Source organism: Trichosurus vulpecula, chromosome 2, assembly GCF_011100635.1.
Source record: "Trichosurus vulpecula isolate mTriVul1 chromosome 2, mTriVul1.pri, whole genome shotgun sequence".
Lineage (NCBI taxonomy): Eukaryota > Metazoa > Chordata > Mammalia > Diprotodontia > Phalangeridae > Trichosurus > Trichosurus vulpecula.
The window spans coordinates 455,159,872-455,187,710 of NC_050574.1; the positions used below are offsets into that span (position 1 = coordinate 455,159,872).

A 27,839-nucleotide genomic window follows, 5' to 3' on the forward strand; every position below is an offset into this window, starting at 1 on the left:
TAAATAGGAACTATTTCATTTTGTCTTTGTATCCCCAGTGCCTGGAATCTAGTAGGCACTTAATAAATGCTTGTCAGTTGATTTAATTTATTTCCTTTCATCTCTCCTCTTTCCAACCTATCCTCCACAAAACTGCCAAATTACTATTCCTAAAGAATGGGTCCACTCCTCACCTGGAGAAGCCTTATCATTCTCCGCTGCCTTTAGTCTAAAATACAAACTATGCCATTTAGCATTTAAAAACTGCCACAATCTAGCTCCATCCAATATTTCCAAAGTGTTTTTTTTTCTTTTGTTATATTCACAGCACTTAGCACAGTGCCTGCCACATGGAGGGCACTTAATAAATGCTTGTTGATTTGATGACTGCACATTATTCCTACTCCCACTTGGTTACTGCTGTTCTGATCCACTGGCTGTTCCCCATACATGGTACTCCATTTCCCATCTCCACAGCTTTGCTTATGCTATCCCTCTGCCTTGGTTCACTCTATTACATTACATTCACTTCCTTGAACTCTTAGCTCTCTTCAAACTTTCACTCAAGAGACGTTTCCTGATTCTCTCAGTTGCAAGTGCCCCTCCCCAAATCACAGTATTTATTTGATATGTCCTTTATTTCCTTATCTTTAAAAATGCCATATCCTTCTAGGAGAATGTATGTAAGCTCCTTCAGGGAAAGGACCGTTTAACTTTTTTATTTGGATCCTAGCACCTACCCCAATACTTAGGACGTCGTAGTCAATTCAGAAATATTTTTCATCAAATAATTGACACGCATACCTATTTCATGACAATTTGTATTTGTAGTAGCTGTACGCCCAGGATTTTCTAGGCCACTACAAAATTCAAGGAAAGAATATGTGCTTTGAATGAGAAATTGCAAAAAGTATATCCTTTGTTATGTCAGAAAATGGTAACTAGATTTATATGAGAGTGAATCAGATATTCATTATTATACCACTGCATAATCATTTACATTAATGAGACTATTTTAGCAATACTTTCTTTTTGATGAAATGTTACATTTCAACAAAAATCATTTAAGGGCAAAGATGTTAGCACGGCAGAATAAGTAGATGTTGCTTAACTTCAACTATATTTTCTCTCTCAAGTTAATAAATTAATCTACTAAACATAAAAGACTTGTCATATATCTGCATATGTGCTGTACTATAAAATGCACACGAGATTTTACCTGTCCAGCCATGCCAACAGACTTTTAGCTGCTCCAATCAGATCCACAACAGAGGTCAGGAAGTCATTTGGCAATTTCCGGCTAGTCCTCCCATCATAGTGGCCACTCCTCCTCCTTCCAATTATAAAATTCTGCAGGTTTTTGGCAGATGCATTTAACTTGTGAGAAAGCGTTTTGAGGTTTTCCGTTTCCAGGCCATAGTTCTGCATTTAAAAAAAGCGACATTTAAAATCGTTATCTTAGCATGTCATATCATCTTAGCATCCTACAAAGCAGCAAGATTTCTCTGACATAGCTGTAACATGGTTTTTCTCAACAAAAGTTTACAGCTACCTGTCTCTGTAATGTTTATCTATCTGTCTATCTTATATGACAACAAAACAAGTGAATAACAGGCTCATGACAATGCGATTGCCACTTGCAGGAAAACATCACACCGCCAAGATCAGTGTCTATGTTCCCACCGTGACAAACCCTGATGGGAGACCCTCATCATCAATGTGCCAAAAGAGGAAACGCTTATAATTCTGGGTGACTTTAATGCTAGAATAGGCTCAGACTAACAGACATGGCAGTGACTCCTTGGGAGGAATGGAGTTGGGAACAGCAACGGCAATGGTCACTTACTATTGAAGACATGACCTCAACAGCAACACTGTCTTCCGTTTATCTAAATGCAATAAAACGTTGTGGCTGTACCCTTGCAGTAAACATTGGCATTTAATAGGCTGCAGCAAACTATCTATCTATCTATCTACCTATCTGCCCACCTATCTGTCTACTGTCAGTCTGTCTATCTACCTGTCTACTATCTAATCTGTCAATTGATCAATCTGTCTACCTACCTATCTACCATCTATCTACATGTGTCATTCTAGTGTGAAGAATCAATCATAAAAACAGAGGGTTGAAAGACATCCAGAGAACTCACGAACTTTAATCCCTTTCTTTCCAGCCAGGTCTTATTTAAATCACATCAGGCATACAAAATAGATATACTCTCCGCTTTGAGATAGCAAAGGAAAACATTTAGACAACTTTCCTCCATAAGCTTTACTGTTAGGAAGTCTGGGAGATTTTGGTCGGGGGGGGGGGGAGGGAATAAGAGCTCAGTGTAGTGGAAAGGACCATAGGACAAGAGATTGGAAGATCACTAATGTTATAGTAGGTTTATATTACAGTGGTGGTGGGGAGGGATGAGGCTTGAAAAAGACTTAGAAGGTGGCTATCCACTCAGGTCAAATGTATTTGGGATGGAATCCAGAATACCTCCTGGACATTGCCAAGATTGTCTTTCCAGGAATTGGGTATGCTGTGTTTGCCCACACTCATTCATCTTCCATAACAAATAGCCCATTCTACCAACAGTGGACCTTCATGGACCAGTCCATAAGGGTGTGGTAGAAAAAATGAAACCATTACTAATTTTATGTTACAATTGCCTTGGAATTCAGGGATGAATAGCATGGAAGGATTAGTTGTTGTAAGGGAGATAGCTCTAAGCACATGTCAGAAGGGGGCTCTGTAGGTAGCAGAAGGTCCTACATGGCCATGAGGGGAGGGTGGGGTCAGGTTGTATTAGCATGAAGATGCTGATGCTTCTAACTATGTGAGGCCAAATGAGCAATGCAACTGGCTTACAAAGGCAGCTTTAATCTTGATCCATGTGACTCTGTGACCCTAACCCTTTTTACCAATAGTTTCCAAAAGAGAGTATGTGGCCAGACTCCAAGGGATGTGTGATCAACCAATGAAGGGATAAAAAATGAATCACATTTTCTTCCCTTTGACCATAGCTATTCATGTCTCCAGCAACCATATCATCACTTCAAATACGCCCTCATTCTACCAACTACCACCCCTGTTTTCCCTTGTGGCTGCCCCAGGTGTGGGTCCTGCATAGTAATTATAACCTAAAGAAAGCCAGATATCTTCAGGCAAAACTGCCTTCCTTCCTCACTATCATATTCCTGCTCTGGATTCATAAATTCCTGGCTGTAGCAGACACCCCTTCATAGGAAGGATCTGTGCTTAAAGATTGTGATTGTTATGTAAAGCCACCTCCAAACACACACACACACACACACACACACACAAATACATTTTTAGTTTTTTTCAGTAGAAAAGAATGAATAGCGCAGCATGGGCAAACACAGATGTGTAGCGATTACATTATCTTTCTCTCAAAACCAAAAGTTCCCAATTTTCCTCAAGGATATCACCATCTTTCCATTCCCCCAGGTTCTAAACTTCTTTACTGTCCTTCACTATTCACCCAACTGATACTGTTCTCTGTAAACTTACCAGTGATATTTTAACCAAGAAATACTCAGTGTTCAACCTTCTTGACCTTTCTACAGTGTTTAACACTGTTGACTACTCTTTCTTCCTGTATATTCTCTCCTCCCTGTTTTATGGTGTCTTCAAAATTTTTGTAACACTAGTCACCCCTATTACCCTTCTGACTGCTCTCTTCTCAATCTTCTTTGTTGGATCATCAATCATATTCCTCTTCCTAACTGTGGGAATTCCACAAGGATATTTTCTAGGCCCTCTCCTCTTCTTCATACACATGCTCTTTCACCTGATGATGATTTTTTAGTCCCCTGGGCTTAATTATCTAGCAAGGTAGCTAGGCAGGCCCAGAGTGGAGCACTAGATTAGTTAGGAAGACCTGAGTTTTAATCCTTCCTTACTTACTCACTTAGCTTCTTTTTGCCTCAGTTCCCTTGTCTTGTAAAACAGATAATAACAGCACCACTCAGGTTCCAGCTCCAGAGGACTCCCAGCATCCCAAGCTGGTTCATTGGGTTCTTTGACCATCCAACTTGCTGTCTGGTTTTAATTCTCTAATCATTATTATTATTATTATTATTATCTTTAGGACCTGTTGTAGTGAATTGTTACTGAAGGCCAGTCCAAGGGGCATACAGAACTCTTTTTAAGCAGTAGTCACATTAGGGTTAAAAATTTTTAGGTGTATCAGAAATAATACTTTGGCTAGTTGATGGTTTTAAATCTATGGAAGAAATAGTTTTATGCAAAATTTAAAAAATGCCAGTCTGGTCAGGGTGGCAGAAGTTTGGTTTCTATCTGGGTGCCCCAAAAATGGGAGAAGCCAGGAGCTGGGCGACACTGCGTACCACTCATATGTTGCATTGAAATAAACCCACTTTTGCCTAGTGATGTGATTTGATCTGATCAGACTGTATTAAAAAAGTTAGTGTGCTACTTAAAAAAAATAGCACCTACCTTTCAGGGTTGCTGTGAGAATAAAATGGGAAAATATTTGCCAAGCACTTTGCAAATCTCAAAGGACTATAAAAATGCTAGTTACATCTCACAAATCTATATATCCTGCCCTCACCTCTCTCCTAAACTATAGCCTCTCATTACCAATGACCACCTGGCAGGATAAGGTGCCTCTGTTACAATTATCTTCTAGTTAGCCTCCCTATCTCAAGTCTCACTCCTCTCCAATATCTCTTCCAAACAGTAATTAAAGTGATTTTGGTAAAGCGCAGGTCTGATCATGCTACTGCTCGACTCAGTTAACTCCAAAGGCCATCTATTAACTCTAGGATTAAATATTTTGTTGCCATCCAAACAGCCTTTTAAAAATTTTCTATTTTTGTGTATGTTTTATAACATGCAGAATTATTAGTATGTATTGGTATAAATAATAAAAACCACATATATTAGGGGTATATGCTCAAAGTTTTTTTTTTTTTTACTGATAGGAATGTATAATCAAAAAAATTTTAAGACAACTGATCTATGGGATGTGTTAGAGTGAAGCTCTAGGATTTCTAGAAACATGGGTCCTAGGGATATGGAAAACAGACAAGTTCCTTGTTCTGAAGGATTTTTAAATTTTGAGTTCTTTATTATCATTATAACCTGACCATTAACCTATTAAAATATTCTTAAGATGTCTTTCACAAAATCCAAATAAAAGAAGTGATTCCGATGGATGGCAAATTTCTCCAAAAGTTCATATTTACAGATGGCATTTTACTAACTTCATTAAATCTTGGAACTCTAAAACCTACTCAGTGAACTCCACAACAAAGTGAGACTGAACTCACTACCTCATTAGAAAAACTAGATTTAAACACAGCCTATGTATAACGTGTTAGTATATAGTTATTTGAATGTTGCTTCCCTCATTAGATTGTGAGCTCCTCAAGGGCTGGGACTGTCTTTTGCCTTTCTTTGTATCCCCAGAGCTTAGCACAGTGCCTATCCCATAGTAGGCCTTGATAAATGCTTACTCATTGCCCCCAAACTCTGTGTTGTCCAGACAATGGCAGGTAGTTGGATAAGCGTTCTTTCAACTAGTCTATTAATATGTGTTTCTTGGAAAGGTACTGCACATGGAAATAAATTGAGGAAAGTGTATCTAAACTAGATAAAATCTGCCAAAATTCACTGACCTTTCAATTATTCCAAACAGATCACTGCCACAAAATCCCTGCTTCCTAACCTCTGTATGATCTCAGTGATGCTGGCTGGCTGCTAGCTATAGATCACCAGGAAACCAAAAGAATTAGAATTACAAACAATCCAAAGAGCAGTCAATCAGTCAATAAGCATTTATTAAGCATTTACAGTATGCCAGGCGGGTTGCTAAGCACTGGGAAGACAAAGAAAAAGCAAAAACAAGATTTGTCTTCAAGGAGCTTAAATTGTTAATGGGGAAGATAAATATGTAAATAACTAGGTAGAAAGAAGATATATACAGAGTAGATGGAAGGGAATTTCAGAGGGGAAGGCAACAGCAGCTGGGAGAACCTGGAAAGGTCTTTTGGAGGTAGCGACATTTGAACTTGAAGGGAGCCTGGGATTCTAATGAGAGGAGGTGAGGAAGGATAGTCTAGGCCTGAAGTCAGCAGAACCTGAGTTCAAATCCAACCTCAGAAACTTACTGGCTGTGCGACCCTGGGCAAGTCATTTAATCTTGTTTGCCTCAGTTTCCTCTTCTGTGAAATGAGCTAGAGAACGAAATAGCAAACCCTCAAGTATCTTTGCCAAGAAAACCTAAATAGAGTCATGAGGGGTTTGAAATGACTGAACAGTAAGGAACTAAATGATTAAAGTGTCATGAGGAAGTCAATTCTTTTGTTGCTTTAATTCTTTCTAAGTTCTTTTTTGGGATGAGCCAAAATTTGCCTTGTAATAACTACCATTCACCAATCCAAGTTCTGCCTTTGGGGGCAATATAAAACAAATTGTTAACATCTTATATATGACAGTCCTTGGGATATATGAAGATAGATATGACTTCATCACTCTCTTGCAGGCTAAACACTTGGTGTTCCTTCATCCATATCATCTGGTATTCAGATCCTTCATTGTCTTGGTTATCTTCCTCTTTTAAATGTGCCACATGGACCGGAAAAGTCCTTTTTTAATCAAAAGATTTGCAATTTTTGGTATAATAAAAGCCAGAGACAGATATAAAGTATTTTAAAAGTCACTTGGATTATTTTTCCCTTGAATTTGAACAATATTCAATTTATCGGAAACATAAAACAGCAAATGTTCAAAATTTTAAAAAAAGGTTTCCAGGCGGAGCCAAGATGGCCGCGTGAAGGCAGCATCTTACCGGAGCTCTCTCACAAGGTCTGTCAGATTCCTGTAAAAAGTGAATTTAAGCAGATTTGAGAGAGTCAGAGTCTGCGTGAGGCAAATTTCCGAGCCGGGAGAGTCTGAGGGGCCGGAGGCACAAACCTGTGGGCTTGGAGAGTGCTCCGTGCGGAGCTGCTCCAGACCAAGGCGGAAGCAGCTGGCCGGGAGATCCACGTGGGAGACGGGCTGAGAGAATGCTGGGCGCCCGAAACTGGCGGAGATCCCCAGGACTCCCAACACAGGACAGCAGTCTGTGGAAGCGACGAGAGGCAGTGCAATGCCACCCATGACACACCGTCTCCAGAAGTTTGCTGCCCAAACATATTGAACGCCGCTTCCTGAACTTCCGGGAGTTCTTAATGTCCAGGTAAACAGCTCTAATCCCTCCCCTCCCCACCCAGAGAATCCCTCGGGGGAAAAAAAGAGAACGCTGGAACTGAGCAGAAAGTAGTGGGGCTTCAGTGGTTAAATAGCAGAAGTTCATTAGTCCCAGAGGGGCAGAGTCGGCAGGGGTCAACGCCAGGAGCCCAGACGTAACCTTGCTCCCCCAGGGGAAGTGCCAGACATCAGCTCAAACAACAAACAGCTGAGACCATTGCTGAAAAGCAAGTGCTGGAGAGCACCCACAGGGAGTGAGATGCCAGGGAGCCAGACCCCTCCCCCACACCTCAGGAAACTGAAGGTTATAATTCTAGACTCACAACCCCCAGAATAAGAAAGCTGGGACAGAAAGCCCTGAGGCCCACAGATAGAAATTCGTTGTAGAGCCAGCAAAAGGCAAACCAACATGAAGAAGAACACAAAAAAACCGAGGACAATAGATTCTTTTTATGGAGACAGGCAGGATCAAAATATCAACATAGAAGAGGATAGCAATGACATGGTAGATACATCAGATACCTCAAAAGCTAATATGAACTGGTCTCCAGCCCAAAAAGCACTGCTGGAAGAGCTAAAGGAGGATTTTAAAAACCAAATTAGGGAGCAAAAAGAAAATATGGAAAAAATGGAAAAAAAATTCACTGATGAAATCAAGTCCCTAAAGAATAAGATTGGTGAAAAGGATACGGAGATTCAGAATCTAGAGAGAGAAAAGGACACCCTGAGAGGAGAAATCAACCAATTGAAAATGGAGACTCAAAAGCAAAATGTAAACACTAACTCATTCAAAATTAGACTTAGCAAGTGGAAGCTAATGAATCTATGAGGCATCAAGAAGTAATAAAACAAAAAGTAAAGAATGAAAAAATAGAAAAAAATGTGAAATATCTGATTGGCAAAACAACTGACCTGGAAAATAGATCCAGGAGAGACAATTTGAGAGTTATTGGTCTACCAGAAATCCACGATGAATAAAGGAGCCTTGACAGTATCTTCGAAGAAATTATCAAAGACAACTGCCCAGAGGTCCTAGAACCAGAGGGCAAAATAGTCATTGAAAGAATTCACTGATCACCCCCTGAAAGAGATCCCAAACTGAAAACACCAAGAAATATTATAGCCAAATTTCAGAGCTATAAACTCAAGGAGAAAATACTGCAAGCAGCCAAAAAGAACAATTCAAATATCATGGAACTACAGTCAGGATCACACAGGATCTCTCAGCTTCCACATTAAAAGACAGGAGAAATTAGAATATGATATTCCAAAGGGCAAAGGAGCTGGGACTACAACCAAGGATCAACTACCCAGCAAAACTAAGCATAACTTTCCAGGCAAGGTGATGGACATTCAATGAAATAAGGGAATTCCAGACCTTCCTGATGAAAAGGCCAGAACTCAATGGAAAATTTGATCTCCAAATACAAAACTCAAGAGAGACATAAAAAGGTAACCAGGGGGAAAAACCCCACAAACCTTATTAACCAATAAGGGCAGGTTGTTTACATCTTTATGTGGGATTATATCATCTTATGTATGTTTTTTATGTATATGTGTATATATGTATATATACATATATATATGTGTATATGTATATATATATACATATACATATATGTCATTCTTGTGAATGGTACAACTATTATGACAAATGAAAGGGATATACATAGGTTGTGAATGCCTGTATAAATTAACTGATGTAAAGATATAAAATATAAATAAGAGATATAAAGGGAGGGCTATGAGGGAAGTGGTAAGGAGGTAGTAGAAAAGGGTAAATTACACCAAAGAAGTGGCACAAAACATATTATAGTAGAGGGAAAGAAGGGAGGGAGAAGAGCAGTATTTGAGCTTTACTGTCATCTGATCTAGTTCAAGAAGGGAATAACATACTCTGATAAGTTTAGAAATCTAACTTGTCCTATGGGAAGTGGGAGGGTAAGGGGGGAAAAAGGGAGGGGGAGGGCAGAAGGAAGAGGAGAAGTAGCAAGTGGGTAATGGTAAGACAAGGGAGGGGAATAAAGAGGGAGGGTTAACTGAGGAAAGCGGTGGTCAAAAGCAAAACTTTGTTGGGGAGGAGAAGGGGAAAGGGAGAAATAAAAGCATAAACAGGGGGAATTAGGATGGAGAAAAAGACACAGATAGAAATCATAACCCTGAACGTGCAGGGGATGAACATTCTCACAAAACAGAAGCAGATAGCAGAATGGATTAAAAACCATAATCCTACAATATGCTGTTTACAAGAAACGCATCTGAAACAGGGGGATACACATAGGGTTAAGGTAAAAGGCTGGAGTAAAATATATTGTGCCTCAGCTAAAGTAAAAAAAGCAGGTGTAGCAATCCTAATCTCAGACAAAGCAAAAGTAAAGATAGATCTAATTAAAAAGAGATAAGGAAGGACATTATATCCTGCTAAAAGGCACCATAAACAATGAAGCAATATCATTGCTTAACATATATGTACCAAGTGGTAAGGCATACAAATTCTTAGAGGAGAGGTTAAGGGAGTTACAGGAAGAAATAGACAGCAAAACTATAATATTGGGAGACCTCAACCTCCCCCTTTCTGAACTTGATAAATCTAACCTCAAAATAAATAAGAAAAAAAGTTATGGAGGTAAACAGAATTTTAGAAAAGGCACATATGATAGACCTCTGGAGAAAACTGAATGGGGATAAAAAGGAATATACTTTCTTCTCAAAAGTACATGGCACATACTCAAAAATTTACCATGTACTAGGGCATAAAAACCCCACAATCCAGTGCAGAAAAGCAGAAGTAGTCAATGCATCCTTTTCAGATCATGATGCAATAAGAATCATTTTTAATAAAGTACCATGGAAAAATAAGCTAAAAACTAATTGGAAACTAAATAATTTAATTCTAAAGAATGAGTGGGCCAAAGAACAAATCAGAGAAACAATTAATAATTTCATTCAAGAGAATGACAATAATGAAACAACATACCAAAACTTATGGGATGCAGCAAAAGCAGTTCTTAGGGGAAGTTTTATATCTCTAAATGCCTACATGAATAAAATAGGGAAAGAGGAAATCAATGATCTGGGCATACAGCTGAAAAAGCTAGAAAAAGAGCAAATTGAAAACCCCCAATTAAATACCAAATTAGAAATACTGAAAATCAAAGGAGAGATTAATAAAATTGAAACCAAGAAAACTATTGAATTAATAAATAAAACAAAGAGCTGGTTTTATGAAAAAACCAATAAAATTGATAAACCTTTGGCCAATTTGATTAAAAAAAAGAAAGAAGAAAATCAAATTACTAGTATCAAAAATGAAAAGGGTGAGGTCACCTCTAATGAAGAAGAAATCAAAACAATAATTAGGAATTATTTTGCCCAACTGTATGCCCATAAATTTGACAACCTTAGAGATATGGATGAATATCTACAAAAACATAAACTGCCCAAGCTAACAGAGAAGGAAGTGAAATTTCTTAATGACCCCATATCAGAAAAAGAAATTGAGCAGGCCATCAATGAACTCCCTAGGAAAAAATCTCCAGGGCCAGATGGTTTTACATGTGAATTCTATCAAACATTTAAAGAACAACTAATTCCAATACTTTGTAGATTATTTGGGAAAATAGGTGAAGAAGGAGTCCTACCAAATTCTTTTTATGACACAAATATGGTACTAATACCCAAACCAGGTAGAGTTAAAACAGAGAAAGAAAATTATAGACCAATTTCTCTAATGAATATTGATGCAAAAATTTTAAATAAAATATTAGCAAAAAGATTGCAGCAACTCATTACGAGAATAATACACTATGACCAGGTAGGATTTATTCCAGGAATTCAAGGCTGGTTCAATATTAGGAAAACTATTAGCATAATTGACCATATCAACAACAAAACTAGCAGAAAACATATGATCATCTCAATAGACGCAGAAAAAGCCTTTGACAAAGTACAACACCCATTCCTATTAAAAACACTAGAAAGCATAGGAATAAGTGGAACCTTCCTCAAAATTATAAATAGCATCTACCTAAAACCATCAACAAACATTATTTGTAATGGGGATAAACTAGATGCATTCCCAATAAGATCAGGGGTGAAACAAGGATGTCCATTATCACCCCTATTATTCAATTTGGTACTAGAAACATTAGCTGTAGCAATAAAAGAAAAAGAAATTGAAGGAATTAGAATAGGAAAAGAAGAAACTAAATTATCACTTTTTGCAGATGATATGATGATTTATCTAGAGAATCCTAGAGAATCAAGTAAAAAACTACTTGAAATAATAAACAACTTTAGCAAAGTTGCAGGATATAAAATAAACCCACATAAATCCTCAGCATTCCTATACATTACTGACAAAGCCCAACAGCAAGAGATAGAAAGAGAAATTCCATTCAAACTTACTGAAGGCACTATAAAATATTTGGGAGTCTATTTGCCAAGACAAACCCAGGGCCTATATAAACATAACTATGAGACACTTTTCACGCGAATAAAATCAGATCTAAATAAATGGAGAAATATCAGTTGCTCATGGTTAGGCCGAGCTAATATAACAAAAATGACAATTTTACCTAAATTAATCTATCTATTCAGTGCCATACCAATCAAACTACCAAAAAATTTTTTTACTGAGCTGGACAAAATAATAAAATTCATTTGGAAAAACAAGAGGTCTAGAGTATCTAGGATATTAATGAAAAGACATGCTAGAGATGGTGGCTTAGCCACACCAGATATTAAACTGTACTACACAGCAGCAGTCATCAGAACTGCCTGGTACTGGTTAAGAAACAGGGTTGTGGATCAGTGGAATAGGATAGGTACACAAGTAGGTGAAATCAACAAGTTTAGCAATCTACTCTTTGATAAACCCAAAGAGGCCAGCTTCTGGACTAATAATTCACTATTTCACAAAAACTGTTGGGAAAATTGGAAAATGGTAGGGCAAAAACTGGGCATAGACCAATATCTTACACCATATACCAAAATAAAGTCAAAATGGGTTCATGATTTAGGAGTAAAAGTTGATACTCTAAGTAATTTGGGAAAGCAAAGAATAGTTTACTTATCAGATTTGTGGAAAAGTAAAGAATTCATGACCCAACAAGAGATAGAGAGCATTACAAAATGCAAAATGGATAATTTTGATTATGTCAAATTGAAATGTTTTTGTACAAAAAAAGCCAATGCAACAAGAATTAGGAGGGAAGCAGAAAATTGGGAGAAAATCTTTGCAACTAGTATCTCTGATAAAGGCCTCATCTCTAAAATATACAGGGAGCTGAGCCAAATATATAGGAATACAAGCCATTCCCCAATTGAGAAATGGTCAAAGGATATGAACAGGCAGTTTTCAGAGGAAGAAATTAAAGCTATCTACAGGCATATGGAAAAATGCTCTGGATCACTACTGATTAGAGAAATGCAAATCAAAACAACTCTTAGATACCACATCTCTCCTGTCAGATTGGCTAATATAACAAAACAGGAAAATGATAAATGCTGGAAAGGATGTGGGGAAATTGGAACATTGTTGCATTGCTGGTGGAGTTGTGAGCTGATCCAGCCATTTTGGAGAGCAGTTTGGAACTATGCCCAAAGGGCTATAGAAATGTTCATACCCTTTGACCCAACAATACCACTTCTAGGGTTGTATCCCAAAGAAATCACACAAGCGGGAAAAGGACCCATATGTACAAAAATATTTATAGCAGCTCTTTTTGTGGTAGCTAAGAATTGGAAATCAAAGGGATGCCCATCAATTGGAGAATGGCTGAACAAGCTGTGGTATATGAAGGTGATGGAATAATATTGTGCCATAAGAAATGGGGATGATGCAGACTTCATAACAACCTGGAAAAACCTACACGACATAATGCTGAGTGAGCGGAGCAGAGCCAGGAGAACGTTGTGCACAGCCACAGATATATGGATTCCTTGAGGACCAACCCTGACATACTGCACTTTTCTCAGCAACCTAAGGGGCAAGGACAACTCCAGGGGACTCACGATGGAGAATGCTATCTTCATCCAGAGAAAGAACTGCGAAGTTTGAATATAGATTGAGGCGCACTAAATGCTCGCCTTTTTTGCTTCTTTTTTGTTTTTGTTTTTGGGTTTTTTTTTTGGTTCTGTTTCTTCTTTCTCATGATTCATTCCATTGGTCAAAATTCTTCTCCACGACTTGACTAGTGCATAAATTAATTCAATGCGAAGTTATACATGACAGTTATATGAGATTCCATGCTGTCTTGGGGAGGGAGGGGGGAGAGAGGGGAGAAAAACTGGAACTCAAAACTATGTAGAACCGTGTGTGGTAAACTAAAAATAAATAAAGAAATTAAAAAAAAAGGCTTCCACACAGAATCTCAAAAGAAAGGAATTTCGTGTGGTGAAAAGAGGAATAAGAGGACCATGAGTCTAATTCTGGTTCTCCTGGTTCTCTTAATTACTATGGAGCCCTGGGAAAATCACTGAAACTCTCTAGTTCTCCATCATATCTACAAAATGATGCATTAGACTATGTGATCTGAAAAGTCCCTTCTAGCTCTAAAGTACACAATCTTAAATTTCAACTCATAGGTTTTCTGCTATTATTGGGTCTCATATTTTCTATGCCAGACATAAAATGTATTCCTTATCTGAATTAGCTTCAGGTCAAAATCAGTAAAGTAACCATAGCATGAAACTCCCAAGTGATAAAAAAGGCAACAAATTCTACTTTCTATGCCGTGAAGAGGCAAAAATTGCCAATAAATCTATTCTCAAATATGATCCAACTTCAATTTCCCAAAGAAATGTTCTCTTTAGTACTCTAGCGATTAGTCTATCGTTCACCAAAATGAAAAAGAAAAAGATGGCATGCAGTACAAAATGGAATGTAAGAAAACTGTTCTGGAAAATGGAGAAGAAGGTTAAAACGAAAAAGGTTCAAAATGTCATATCATGAAGCATTAGACAAGCCCAATTTATGAATGTCCAATGCTACCGGTGTCACTGGCACCCTGTCTTAGGAATGAGAATCCTGATATGATGCTGACTGGTCCTGGTACACTCACTGGCTTGATTTCACAGCTTGATTCTCTCTCTCTTGCTCTCCAATAAGTGTTCAGTTGTTTGGGTTCCACAGAACTCCAAGTCATAGATGAAAATGACAGACATCTAGGAACAATACTCCTGCCTTTTGCACACACACACACACAGACCACAATACATGGACAAAAATGATAACACAAGGGAAGGAGACCTAATGTAGTCTCAAAAGGATCTCTTGCCTTTTGTAAATTACCATAATTTTAAATAATAATGCTTTATATGCAAGATGGCGGCTGGTAAGCAGGGACTAGAGTGAGCTCAGTACCCGAGTCCCTCCAAAAACCTATAAAAAATGGCTCTGAACCAATTCTAGAACGGCAGAACCCACAGAACAGCAGAGGGAAGCAGGGCTCCAGCCCAGGACAGCCTGGATGGTCTCTGGGTGAGGTTTATCCCACACGGAGCTTGGAGCTGGGAGCTGGGAGCTGGGAACGGAGCAGAGCAGAGCCCAGCCTGAGTGGCGTGGAACATCCAGACCAGAAGCCTGGCGGAGGGGGCCCTAGCACCCTGGATCAGTGAGCTGCGGCAGTTACCAGACCCCTCGACCCACAAACACCAAAGACTGCGGAGAAGAAGACCAAAACATACAGCCTAAGGAAGACAACAAAGTCATAGAGCCTACAACCAAAGCCTCCAAGAAAAACATGAACTGGCCCCAGGCCATAGAAGAACTCAAAAAGGATTTGGAAAAGCAAGTTAGAGAAGTAGAGGAAAAATTGGGAAGAGAAATGAGAAGGATGCGAGAAAACCATGAAAAACAAGTCAATGACTTGCTAAAGGAGACCCAAAAAAATACTGAAAAATACACTGAAGAAAACAACACCTTAAAAAACATACTAACTCAAATGGCAAAAGAGCTCCAAAAAGCCAATGAGGAGAAGAATGCCTTGAAAGGCAGAATTAGCCAAATGGAAAAGGAGGTCCAAAAGACCACTGAAAAAAATACTACTTTAAAAATTAGATTGGAGCAAGTGGAAGCTAGAGACTTTATGAGAAATCAGGATATTATAAAACAGAACCAAAGGAATGAAAAAATGGAAGACAATGTAAAATATCTCCTTGGAAAAACCACTGACCTGGAAAATAGATCCAGGAGAGATAATTTAAAAATTATTGGACTACCTGAAAGCCATGATCAAAAAAAGAGCCTAGATACCATCTTTCAAGAAATTATCAAGGAGAACTGCCCTGATATTCGAGAGCCACGGGGCAAAATAGAAATTGAAATAATCCATCGATCACCTCCTCAAATAGATCCCAAAAAGAAATCTACTAGGAATATTGTCACCAAATTCCGGAGCTCCCAGATCAAGGAGAAAATACTGCAAGCAGCCAGAAAGAAACAATTTGAGTATTGTGGAAACCCAATCAGAATAACCCAAGATCTGGCAGCTTCTACATTAAGAGATCGAAGGGCTTGGAATGCGATATTCCGGAGGTCAATGGAGCTAGGATTAAAACCAAGAATCACCTACCCAGCAAAACTGAGTATCATGTTCCAAGGCAAAATATGGATTTTCAATAAAATAGAGGACTTTCAAGCTTTCTCAGTGAAAAGACCAGAACTGAATAGAAAATTTGACTTTCAAACACAAGAATCAAGAGAAGCATGAAAAGGTAATCAAGAAATGGAAATTGCAAGGGACTTACTAAAGTTGAACTGTTTTGTTTACATTCCTACATGGAAAGATGATCTGTATGATTCATTAGACCTCAGTATTAGGGTAGCTGAAGGGAATATGCATATATATATATACATACATACATATATATATATATGTTTATGTATATATATAAGTGAATGTGTATGTATGTATATATCTAAGTGTATATGTATGTATGTGTATGTATGTGTATATATATATGTGTGTGTTTTTATATATATATGTGTTTATATGTATGTGTGTATATATATGTAAAAGAGAGAGAGCAGACACAGGGTGAGTTGAAGATGAAGGGAAGATATCTAAAAGAAATAAAATGAAATTAAGGGATGAGAGAGCAACACAGTGAGAGAGGGAGATAGGGAGAGATAGAATGGGGTGGATTATCTTGCATAAAGGTGGCAAGAGGAAACAGTTCTGTGGGAGGAGGGGAGAGGGCAGGTGAGGGGGGAATGAGTAAACCTTGCTCTCATCAGATTTGGCCTGAGGGGGAATACCATACATACTCAGTTGGGTATCTTACCCCACAGGAAAGAAGAGGGAGGAAGATAAAAAAAAATAAAAGGGGGGGGATGATGGAGGGGAGGGCAGATGGGGGTGGAGGTAATCAAAACAAACACTTTGGAAAGGGGACAGGGTTAAGGGAGAAAATTCAATAAAGCGGGATGGGTTGGGAAGGAGCAAAATGTAGTTAGCCTTTCACAACATGAGTATTGTGGAAGGGTTATACATAAAGATACATGTATGGCCTAGGTTGAATTGCTCGACTTCTTAGGGAGGGTGGGTGGGAAGGGAAGAGGGGAGAGAATTTGGAACTCAAAGTTTTGAAATCAGATGTTCAAAAACAAAAAAAGTTTTTGCATGCAACTAAAAAATAAGATACACAGGCAATGGGGTGTAGAAATTTATCTTGCCCTACAAGAAAGGAAGGGAAAAGGAGATGAGAGGGGAGGGGGGGTGATAGAAGGGAAGGCTGACTGGGGAACAGGGCAACCAGAATATAAGCCATCTTGGAGTGGGGGGGAGGGTAGAAATGGGGAGAAAATTTGTAATTCAAACTGTTGTGAAAATCAATGCTGAAAACCAAATATGTTAAATAAATAAATTTAAATTTAAAAAAAATAATGTTTTATATAAAATAGCATAGATATGACATAATTTATAGTATATTTATATATTCTATTTAGGGTTCCATATTTAGATATATAAAATATAACATAAATATAATACAATAATAGAGTATAAGAAAATAATAGTAATTTTTAATAAAAAATCAGTTCACTGCCATGAGCTCTCTCAACAAGTAAGGACCCATCATTACGTATCATCAAACTGTTCATAGCATAAGTTCCTCCAGGGTAGGGCTGTTGCACTTTTGTTTTTATATCTCTAATTCCGAGCACACAGTAGGTACTTCACAAATGCTTGTTGACTGATCCTTCTTGATATCCAGCATTCCTAAGTACCCTGGTAGAAATGCCAGTATGATTAATTGTTCTCCCTGCCAGCTGACCCAATGTGGTTCAGACTGCTGGAATTACAGTCAAAAATTTGGTATCAAGTCACAGCTCTGCTACCTACTGCCTGGATAGCATTGATCTCTGCTTAATCTCTCTGAGAGGATCTCGATCTACTTAGCCTTTTGGGGGCCTTAGTTTCCTACTCAGAATTCTTTCTAGATCTAAATACACGATCTTATAAATCTATAAAGGTATTATATCTAGTAGAAGCTCCACTCAGTTTCCACTTCCTAACCTTGTAATACTGTGGTATTCTGACATGAGAGGTAATAGTGTTAGAACAACAGAATTCTATTTTCACAACTCTTTAGGTGTACACATTTTGGATAATTTGGAATAATTTCTCACAATTGGTAGTTTATACAATGTCTCTTGAGACACTAGCAGAAGTGCTCTGGTGACTAACTTTAGAAATAAGAGAACTTTAAAGAATCCATCTCATATGAGGATGGTGCTTTGAAATAAGTCTGAAATTAAATGACTTAAAAGTACAAACTTTCATCATTTTAACCTTGCCAGTTGTATAATATTCTTGTCACAGAGGAAGTATTGTATTTAAAACAAGAACAAAGGGTTCCTCCTTTTTAATATCCATATTCACTTGACATTTCAAATCTTAATTTCCTCTAACAACGATTGAATATTTTATTCGCAAAATGGTGTCAACAAATGTGGTCCAATAATCTCAGCCCAGTGACCATTCAAGTTGAATGAAATGGCATGTGATTTTTGGAAGACTCTCCCAAATCAAAGAATCAGCAAGCATTTATTAAGTACCTAGTATGAGCTAGGCACTCTGCTAGGCACTAGAGATAGGGATAGTCCTGTGATTTCATTGGTAGAGGGAACTCCCAAGTAAGGAAACTCCCTCTACCAATGCAGGTTAGCATCTTCTCCCTGTCTTAGAGAGTTGCCTAGAGTCCTGAGAAGGTAATTGACTTGCCCAGAATCCTACAGCAAGTCACTTTCAAAAGCAGGGCATGACCTCCTAGGCTCAAGGTTGTGTATCCACCAGGGGACACTGCCTTTTGACTTTACTCAAAGACAAAAACAAAATAGCCCCTGCCTGCAAGGAGCTCACATTCTCATGGGGGAAGATAATACATATCTAAACAAATTAAAAACAAGATATGTGCAAAGTAATTTTCTAGGGACAGGGCACAAGCCATAGAGGTGAGGGGAGGAATTAGGAAAGCTTTACTGTAGGAAATGTCACCAGAGCAGAGCTCCAAAGGAAGCTAATGATGTGAAGAGGGAGAGGTGAGTATTCTAAAAGTGTTCTCAGCATGGGAGACAGCCCATGCAAAGCCATGGAGATAGGAGATATGAGTAATGTCAGGGATGGAGAAAACAAGCAGGAAGACAAGTATAAAAGGAAGTGATATGCAGTAAGTTGAGAAAAGCAGGAAGGAGACAGACTTCACAGTGCTTTAGAAAACAATCAGAGTCGTGTAAATTATTCCCTAGAATCACAAGCGGGCTTCTGGAGCTTTGTGAGCAGCAGGATAATATCATTAGACCTAGGAGTCAGGAATTTTAAGAATTTTGATAGCTGAGTGAAGGAATACTTGAAGATTCCTCAAAAGCTGTAGAGTTCAATTTCTTTAGAAACATAGCCATGGTCAGTCACTATAGATGCATATAATGTAGACAGGCTAATGTGTTCGAACCTCAAATAATTGTCCAAGAAAGGGTACCTTTCCTAAAGTAGGCCCTCAAAATTATAACTTTTAGAAAATACATAAACCTTACAAATACCATCAAAACAACATTCATCAAAACCAAAGAGCTCACCTTCTCCTTATTTAAAAACTATTTTTACCCCACAAATTCTCATAGCCCACTTCCTTACATGTACATCCATACAAACAGTATTCATCCAGTCAGTTAATTTGTCTCTTTTTAGTTAACCTCAAAATATTTTTTTCCTGGAAAATCTTAACCTGAAACAATCTATATATAACCTTAAGGCTAAATGATAGATTAGACTATTTTTCTTAGATAGGAAAGGATAGAATTTCTTTATACTCTACTTTCCCTTGCCTGAGTTTCATCTTCTTGTAAAATCTGTCTGATAGAGGTCAGTTTTAGTGATGAGTTTAAATTCTGGGCTCTGAAGCAAATACACAAGAAGAAACTCCTTTACTAATGGAAAATCAAGTGGATTTGCCACATGAAAAGGCCCCCTTCAATTTTTGGTACTGCTTTGTAAGACATAGAATTTGCACCTGTTCCCAAACCCACATCGTCTTTATGCTGTCTGGCATACTCATCATCGTCAACCATTAACAAGTGCCAAGTTTTCTTCTGGAGTATTTCCTTAACAATGCATTTCAGTTTAAGGCATTACATCCACTCCATACTTAAAGCTAAGGAGAGAAAAGTAGGGAGCAAAAGAGCACATTTTAAAAAAGATTTTTGGAATCCCAAACGTAAATGTAATACTTTTTAGATTTTTCATTTTTTTAGAGTTAAGCAGGTTGATTTATTAGCTGATCAAAAACAATTATGGTAATTCTATATATAGGAAAAATTATATTGTAACTTCTCTGTAATCGGTGTTCACACAAAATAACTATAAAATAAATGCATGCGTAAATGAGCCGTTATGGTGATATTTATTCATCTATGAATACTAACGTGCAGTTACTTCAACAGTGTTTTGAAGGAATTATATTTTTCCTCACTTTTATTAGATTTGTACTATATATGAAGTTCCATAAATGCCTTAGCAGCTGCATAATGAAGTGGAAATGTATTGAATTTGAGAACAAAAATCCTGGGTTTGAGTCTCTCCATTGGCCCTTGCTGTGTGATATGGGCAAGCAATTTAAATTCTTTGAGCTGAAGTTTGCATAATCCCACAAAATAAGATGACCACAACTTGTCTTGGCTCCCTTATAACCGCAGTAAACAAATTTGCATGAAAACTCTTTGTAAATAAAAAAGCACTACACAAGCATATTAGCATTGTGCTCATGGCAATGAGGATGAGATGTGACTTGTACAAAGGTGTTTATAGTACAGATTGTAAACATATAGCTTGTCTCAAGTAAATTTTTTTATACAATTATGATCTTATAAATTCATAAAATGGAAGGCAGAGCCAAGATGGTGGAAAAAAGCCAGGAAGTTGCTTGAGCTCTCTCCAGTTTTCCTCAGAAACAGCATTAAATCTAGCCTCTAAACAGATTCTGTAGAAGCTACAAAAAGACAGAGTGAAACAAATTTCCAACTTAAGGAAGGACTTCAGGAAAGGTCTGTCTCTCTTAGCCATAGCACAAATCAGCAACTGAAGCCCCATAATCCTAGTTCAACAGGCCAGTGGCACAACAGGCCAGCTGTGAGGCCTCCAGCCTCAGCACGGAAAGCAAACTGCCAGCCTGGGAACCCATAGAACAACAGGCACAACTAGGCTGGGCGACTCCAGTGCAGTGGGCCAACTGCCAGCACCCGAGGCTCCAGTGCAGAAAGCCAGTGTCCAGGCCCCAGGTCCACAGCACTAGAAGCTTGGGACAGTGGCCCCTGTGCCCCCGGAGCAGAGATCCATTTTAAAAGTCACATAATAGGCTAAAAATTAGAAATAAACAGAAAAGAGCCCAAAACATAGAAAGCTACAATGGTGCCAGGGAAGATAAAAACACCAACTCAGAAGACAACAACGGTGTCAAAATGCCTACTTGCAAAGTCTCAAAGGGGAAGATGAATTGGTCTTATGCCCAAAAAGCCTTCTTAAAAGAGCACAAGAAGCATTTTAAAAATCAGAGAGGTAGAAGAAAATTTGGGAAAAGAAAGAGTTAGGCAAGAGAGAGTCAACAGCTTGGAAAAGGAAAGACAAAAATTGACTGAAGAAAACAACTCCTTAAAAATATAATTGGCCAAATGGAAAAAAAAATCCACTGAAGAAAATAACTCCTTAAAAAGTAGAATTGGCTAAATGAAAAAGGAGGCACAAAAAGCTAACTGAAGAAAATAATCCTTAGAAAATTAGAATTGGGCAAGTGGAAGCTCATGACTCTATTAGACATCAAGAATCAGTCAAACAAAATCAAAAGAATGAAAAGAACAGAAGACGGTGTAAAATGCCTCATTGGAAAAATACTTGATCTGAAAAATAGATCCAGGAGAGATAATTTAAGAATTATTGGATTACCTGAAAGCCATGATAAAAACAGCCTGGACAGCATCTTTCAAGAAATTATCAAGGAAAACTTCCCTGATATCCTAGAACCAAAGGGTAAAATAGTTGTTGAAATAATCCACCGATCACCTCCTGAAAGAGACCCCCAAATGAAAACTCTAAGAAATATCATAGCCAGATTTCGGAATCATCAGGTCATGGAGAAAATACTGTAAGCAGCCAGAAACTATTTAAATGTCAAGGTGCCAAAGATATGATTACACAGGACTTAGCAGCTTCTACATTAAAGGATTGGACGGGTTGAAATATGATATTCCGTAAGGCAAAGGAGCTTGGATTACAACCAAGAATCAACTACCCAGCAAAATTGAGCCTAATATTTCAGGGGAAAAGGTGAACATTCAATGAAACAGGGGACTTTGAATCATTCCTGATGAAAAGATGAGAGCTGAACAGAAAATTTGATCTTCAAATACAAGACTCAAGAGAAGCATAAAAAGGCAAACAGGAAAGAAAAAAAATGTTGCTCAGTAAAGTTAGACTGTTTACATTCCTACACAGGAAGATGATATTTGTGACACTTCAGAATTGAATCTTTATTAGGGTAGCTCAGAATATACATAGACAGAAGGTGTGGGCATAAGTTGACTTTGATTTAATGATATAAAAGTGGATGAAAAAAGTATAGTACTAGGAGAAGAAGAAAGGGGGAGGCACAATAGGGTAAATTACATCACATGAAAAGGTACAAAAGACCTATTACAGTAAAGGGAAAGAAAGGAGGGGTGAACATTGTTTGAACCTTACTTGCATTGGATTGGGTTCAAAGAGGGAGTAAGATAGACATTCAGTAGGTTATAGAAATTTATCTTAAGTAGGAGGGTAAAGGGGAAAGAAAAGGGGGGTGGGCTAATAAAAGGGAGGGCAGATTGAGGGAGGAGGAGGACAGAAGCAAAATACTGGTCAAGAGGGATAGAGAGAAAGGAGAGAGAAAGTATAAATAAGGGGAAAACAGGATAGAAGGAAATACAAAAGTATTAATCATAACTGTGAATATAAATGGGATGAACTCTCTTATAAAATGGAAGTGGATAGCAGAGTGGATTAAAAACCAGAATCCTACAATATGTTGCTTACAAGAAGCACATTTGAAGCAGAGAGATGCATAGACAGTAAAGGTAAAAGGCTGAAGCAGAATATATTATGCTCTAGCTGAAATTAAATAAAAAAAAACAGGGGTAGCAATCCTGATCTTAGACAAATCAGAAGCAAAAATGTACCTAATTAAAAGAGATAAGAAAGGAAAGTACATCTTGCTAAAAGGTACCATAGACCATGAAGTAATGTCAATAGTAAACATATATGCACCAAGTGATATAGCATCAAGTTCTTAGAGAAGTTAAGTGAATTGCAGGAAGAAATAGACAGCAGCACTGTACTAGTGGGGAACCTCAAAGTCTCCTTCTCAAAACGAGATAAATATAACCACAAAATAAACAAGAAGTTAAGGAGGTGAACAGAATTTTAGAAAAGTTAGATATGATAGACCTCTGGAGAAAACTGAATGGGGTTAAAAGGGAATATACCTTTTTCTCAGTGGTTCATGGCACCTACACAAAAATTGACCATGTATGAGGGCACAAAAACCTCACAATCCAATGTAGAAAGGCAGAAATATTAACTCCATCCTTTTCAGATCATGACGCAATAAAAATTACATGTAATATTGGGCTATGGAAAGATAGACTAAAAATTATTGGAAAGTAAATAACCTAATCCTAAAGAGTGAGTGGTTTAAACAACAAATTGTAGAGCAACCAACAATTCCATCAAAGAGAATGACAAAAAGGAGACAACATATTAAAATTTATGAGATAGAGGCAAAGCAGTTCTTAAAGGAAATTTTATACCTTTAAATGCTTACATGAATAAAATAGAGAAAGAACAGATCATGAGTAGAGTATGCAACTAAAAAAGCTAGAAAAAGAACAAATTAAAAATCTCTAATTAAATACTAAATTAGAAATGCTGAAAATTAAAAGAGAGATTAATAAAATTGAAAGGAAGAAAACTATTGAACTGGTAAATAAAACTAAGAGTTGGGTTTATGAAAAATACAATAAAATAGATAAACCTTTGGTTAATTTGATTTTTAAAAAATGAAAGAAGAAAACCAAATTACCAGTATCAAAAACGAAAAGGGTGAATTTACCACCAATGAAGAGGAAATTAAAGCAATAATTAGGAGCTATTTTGCCCAAGTGTATACCACTAAATTTGACAATCCAAGTGAAATGGATGAATATTTACAAAAATATAAATTCTCCAGATTGACAGAAGAGGAAATAAAATACCTAAATAATACATTTTAGAAAATGAAATTGAACAAGCCATCAATGAACATCAATTTCAAGAGACTCATGTTAGAAAATGCTATCTACTTCCGGAGAAAGAACTACGGAGTCTGAATGCAGATTGAACTATGTTATTTTCACTTCCTTTTTCTTTCTCATGATTTTCCCTTTAGTTTTGATTCTTCTTTCACAACATAACTAATGGGGAAATATATTTTAAATACGATTTTACATGTATAACCTATATCATATTGCTTGCTCTCTTAGGGAAGGGGAAGGGAGGGAGGGAGTAAGGGAAGGAGGAAAATTTGGAACTCAAAATCTTATGAAAATGAATGTTGAAAATTAAAAACAAATTTATAAAATGAGAAAGTCAATGTTTTTAAAAAATAGAACGAAAAGTTCAGATCACAAGCAATTTCTAGGCTATAGTACCAGTAACAGCAGAAATCGTACTGAGGAAGTAGGTCTCAGTTTCCTTATATTTAAAACAAGGGGATCTGGCTAGATGGTTTCTAAGGTGTCTTCCATTTAGAAATCCAAGAAAAAAATCTCCAGAGCAAAATGGATTTACAAGTGAATTCTACCAAACATTTAAAGAACAATTAATTCCAATAGTATACAAACTATTTGGAAAAATAAGTGAAGAAGGGATCCTACCAAATTCCTTTTATGACACAAATATGGTACTAATACCTAAACTAGGAAGAGCCAAAACAGAGAAAGAAAATTATAGGCACATTTCCCTAGTGAATATTGATGCAAAAATTTAAAATAAAATATTAGCAAAAAGATTACAGCAATTCATCACCAGAATGGTGGGTAGGTGAGATTTATGCCAGGAATGCAGGGCTGGTTCAATATTAGGAGCACTATCAACATAATTGACCATATTAATAACAATATTAAAAGGAATCCTATGATTATTTCAATATGTGCAGAAAAAGCTTCTGACAAAACACAGCACCCATTATTATTAAAAATACTAGAAAGCATAGGGATAAATGGAGCTTTCCTTAAAATGATGAGCAGTATCTATATAAAACCATCAGCAAGCATTACATGTAATGGAGTAAGCTAGAAACTTTCCCAATAAGATCAGGGGTGAAAAAAGGATATCCATTATCACCATTGTTATTCAATATTATACTAAAAATGTTAGCTTTAGCACTAAGAGAAGAAAGGAAATTGAAGGAATCAGAATAGGCAATGAGGCAACAAAAATATCTCTCTTTGCAAATAATATGATGGTATACTTACAGAATCAATCCACAGTTGATAAAAGATCAAAGGATATAAATAGGCAGTCATCAGATGAAGAAAAAATAAAACTATCCATAGTCATATAAAAATGCTCTAAATCACTCTTGACTAGAGAAATACAAATTAAAACAAGTCTCAAGTACCACCTCACCCCTGTCAGATTGGCTAACATGACAGAAAAGGAAAATAATAAATGTTGGAGAAGGTGCAAGAACATTGGAACACTAATGCATTGTTGGTGGAGTTGTTAACAAATACAACCATTCTGGAAGGCAATTTAGAACTATGCCCAAATGGCTATAAAACTCTGCATATCCTTTGACCCAGCAACACCACTATTAGGTGGAATCCCAAAGAGATGGCAAAAAGGGAAGAAGAAACCACATGTACAAAAACATTTATAGGAACTCTTTTTGTGGTGGCAAAGAATTGGAAGTTGAGGGGATGCCCATCAACTGGGGAATGGCTGAAAAAGTTGTGGTATATGAATATAATGGAATACTATTTTGCTATAAGAAATGACAAGCAGGCAGGTTTCAGAAAAACCTGTAAACACTTACATGAACTGATGCTGAGTGAAGTGAGTAGAACCAGGAGGACATTATATACAGTAGCAGCAACATTGTACGATAATCAGTTATGATTGACTTAGCTCTTCTTAGCCATACAGTGATCGCAGACAATTTCAAGGCGCTCATGATAGAAAATGCTGTCTACTTCCAGAGAAAGAACTATGGAGTCTGAATGCAGATTGAACTACACTATTTTCACTTTCTTTTTCTTTCTCATGATTTTTCTCTTTTATTTTGATTCTTCTTTCAAAACATGACTAATGTGGAAAAATATTTTTAACATGATTGTACATGTATAAGCTATATCAGATTGTTGGATATCTTAGGGAGGGGGAAGGGAGGGAGGGAGTAAAGTAAGGAGGAAAGTTTGGAACTCAAAATCTTATGAAAATGAATGTTGAAAATTAAAAACAAATTTATAAAATGAGGAAGTAACTTTTTAAAAAATAGAATGAAAAGTTCAGATCACAAGCAATTTCTAGGCTATAGTACCAGTAATAGCAGAAATCGTACTGAGGAAGTAGGTCTCAGTTTCCTCATATTTAAAACAAGGGGATCTGACTAGATGGTTTCTAAGGTGTCTTCCAGTTAGAAATCCAAGATAAAGGTTTATTGTGAGAGTTGACTGTGATACCCAGAGTCACTTAATGGCAAAATAACCTAGCTCAAATAGATTTGTTTAGCTTAGACTCTATCAGATTGTAAATACTCAAATAAAAGGAAAATAACGAAGAGACCTAAGTTCCAGAAGCTAGAAATATAGAGTCAGACAGGTGAGAAGTTCTGACAAAGCACACAGATGATCAATGATGTAAATGAGAAGTACAACAATGAATTGAAAGTGCTACAAAATAGCACCCACTACACAATATTTAAAATTTCATGGGTCTGTCCAACTTCGTCTACTGGAAAAATATTTATGGTTTTTATAGTGGAACTCAGTTGGAAAATAGGATCTACTCTTTAGAAATGTGTTTCACAGGCCACCTTATTGGAATAAAGTTTCATAATTGTTTCATAAAGTGATCCAGCAAACTAACTCTGAAATACTCTATCCTCTTCCACTTCTACCATCATTTTGTGGGAGCACTCAATCCATGACTGGACATTACAACTCCCACCTAGAAAAAGAGACATTTCAGAATGAGATGTCAAGAAGTTTGAGAAGCTGAAGCTCAGATGTGGTTTCTAGGGAAGACATTTAAGAATGAGATATCAAGAAGTTTGAGAAACCAAAATCGGTTTTATAAAATATGGTTGGGCAGAATTTGGCATGAAACTTTCTCCTGGGAGATATTTTGTGCCCTGGGAGAACTTGGTAAAGAGATCACTTAAATATTCACTTTTCTCCTCTATGAGTTCTCTTACATGAACTATCTTTTAACGCACTGGAATAATCATTCACTGTGTAATTTATAATTCTCAAGGGGAATGCTTGGAAGAAACTATGAAAAATGACATGACTTTTTTCCAGGTTGATTTTTCCATAAAAGGGCTACTCTGTCATCTCTTTATATTCTGAGACAATGCCTGCAATATGAATTTCAAATGAATACCTTAAGAGGGAAAGGTGCTTTAGAACTGATTGAATTTCCCCAAAGGCTGGTATGAAGAACTCTCAGAAGCAAGTTGCTATTTTTAAGTTTCCCAAGTAGCTGAACATGGTGACACCAGCTGAGATACCAGGCTTCAGAATTTGTAACTTGGCACTCATTCCCAACTAAAAAAACTATGTACAGATTAAACTGCACTCTCCAAAGACACACACACACTCTTTCTCTCTCTCCCTCCCTCCCTCTCTATCTCTCTCTCTCTCCCCCTCCCTCCCCTATCCCCGCCCCTGTGTGTGTGTGTGTGTGTGTGTGTGTGTGTGTGTGTGTGTGTGTGTGTGAGAGAGAGAGAGAGAGAGAGAGAGAGAGAGAAGGGAAGTATTTTAGCTTTTTAAATGAAATTTTTCCTTCTATCTCATCCTGCTGGATTTTATTGGTATTCTAATATGTGGAAGTGTTGATGATTT

At 37.3% G+C, this 27,839-nt stretch overlaps 1 protein-coding gene across 5 annotated transcripts in view; it reads right to left on the bottom strand.

The window, feature by feature from the left end:
- The window catches only part of CNKSR2 (connector enhancer of kinase suppressor of Ras 2), a 334,206-nt gene that overhangs the window by 248,593 nt on the left and 57,774 nt on the right, over window positions 1-27,839 (bottom strand). For all 5 annotated transcript variants that reach the window (XM_036747697.1, XM_036747696.1, XM_036747695.1 and 2 more), the window contains exon 3: window positions 1,199-1,401. In XM_036747697.1, coding sequence (XP_036603592.1) covers window positions 1,199-1,401 — 203 coding nt within the window. The remainder of the gene's footprint in view (window positions 1-1,198; window positions 1,402-27,839) is intronic.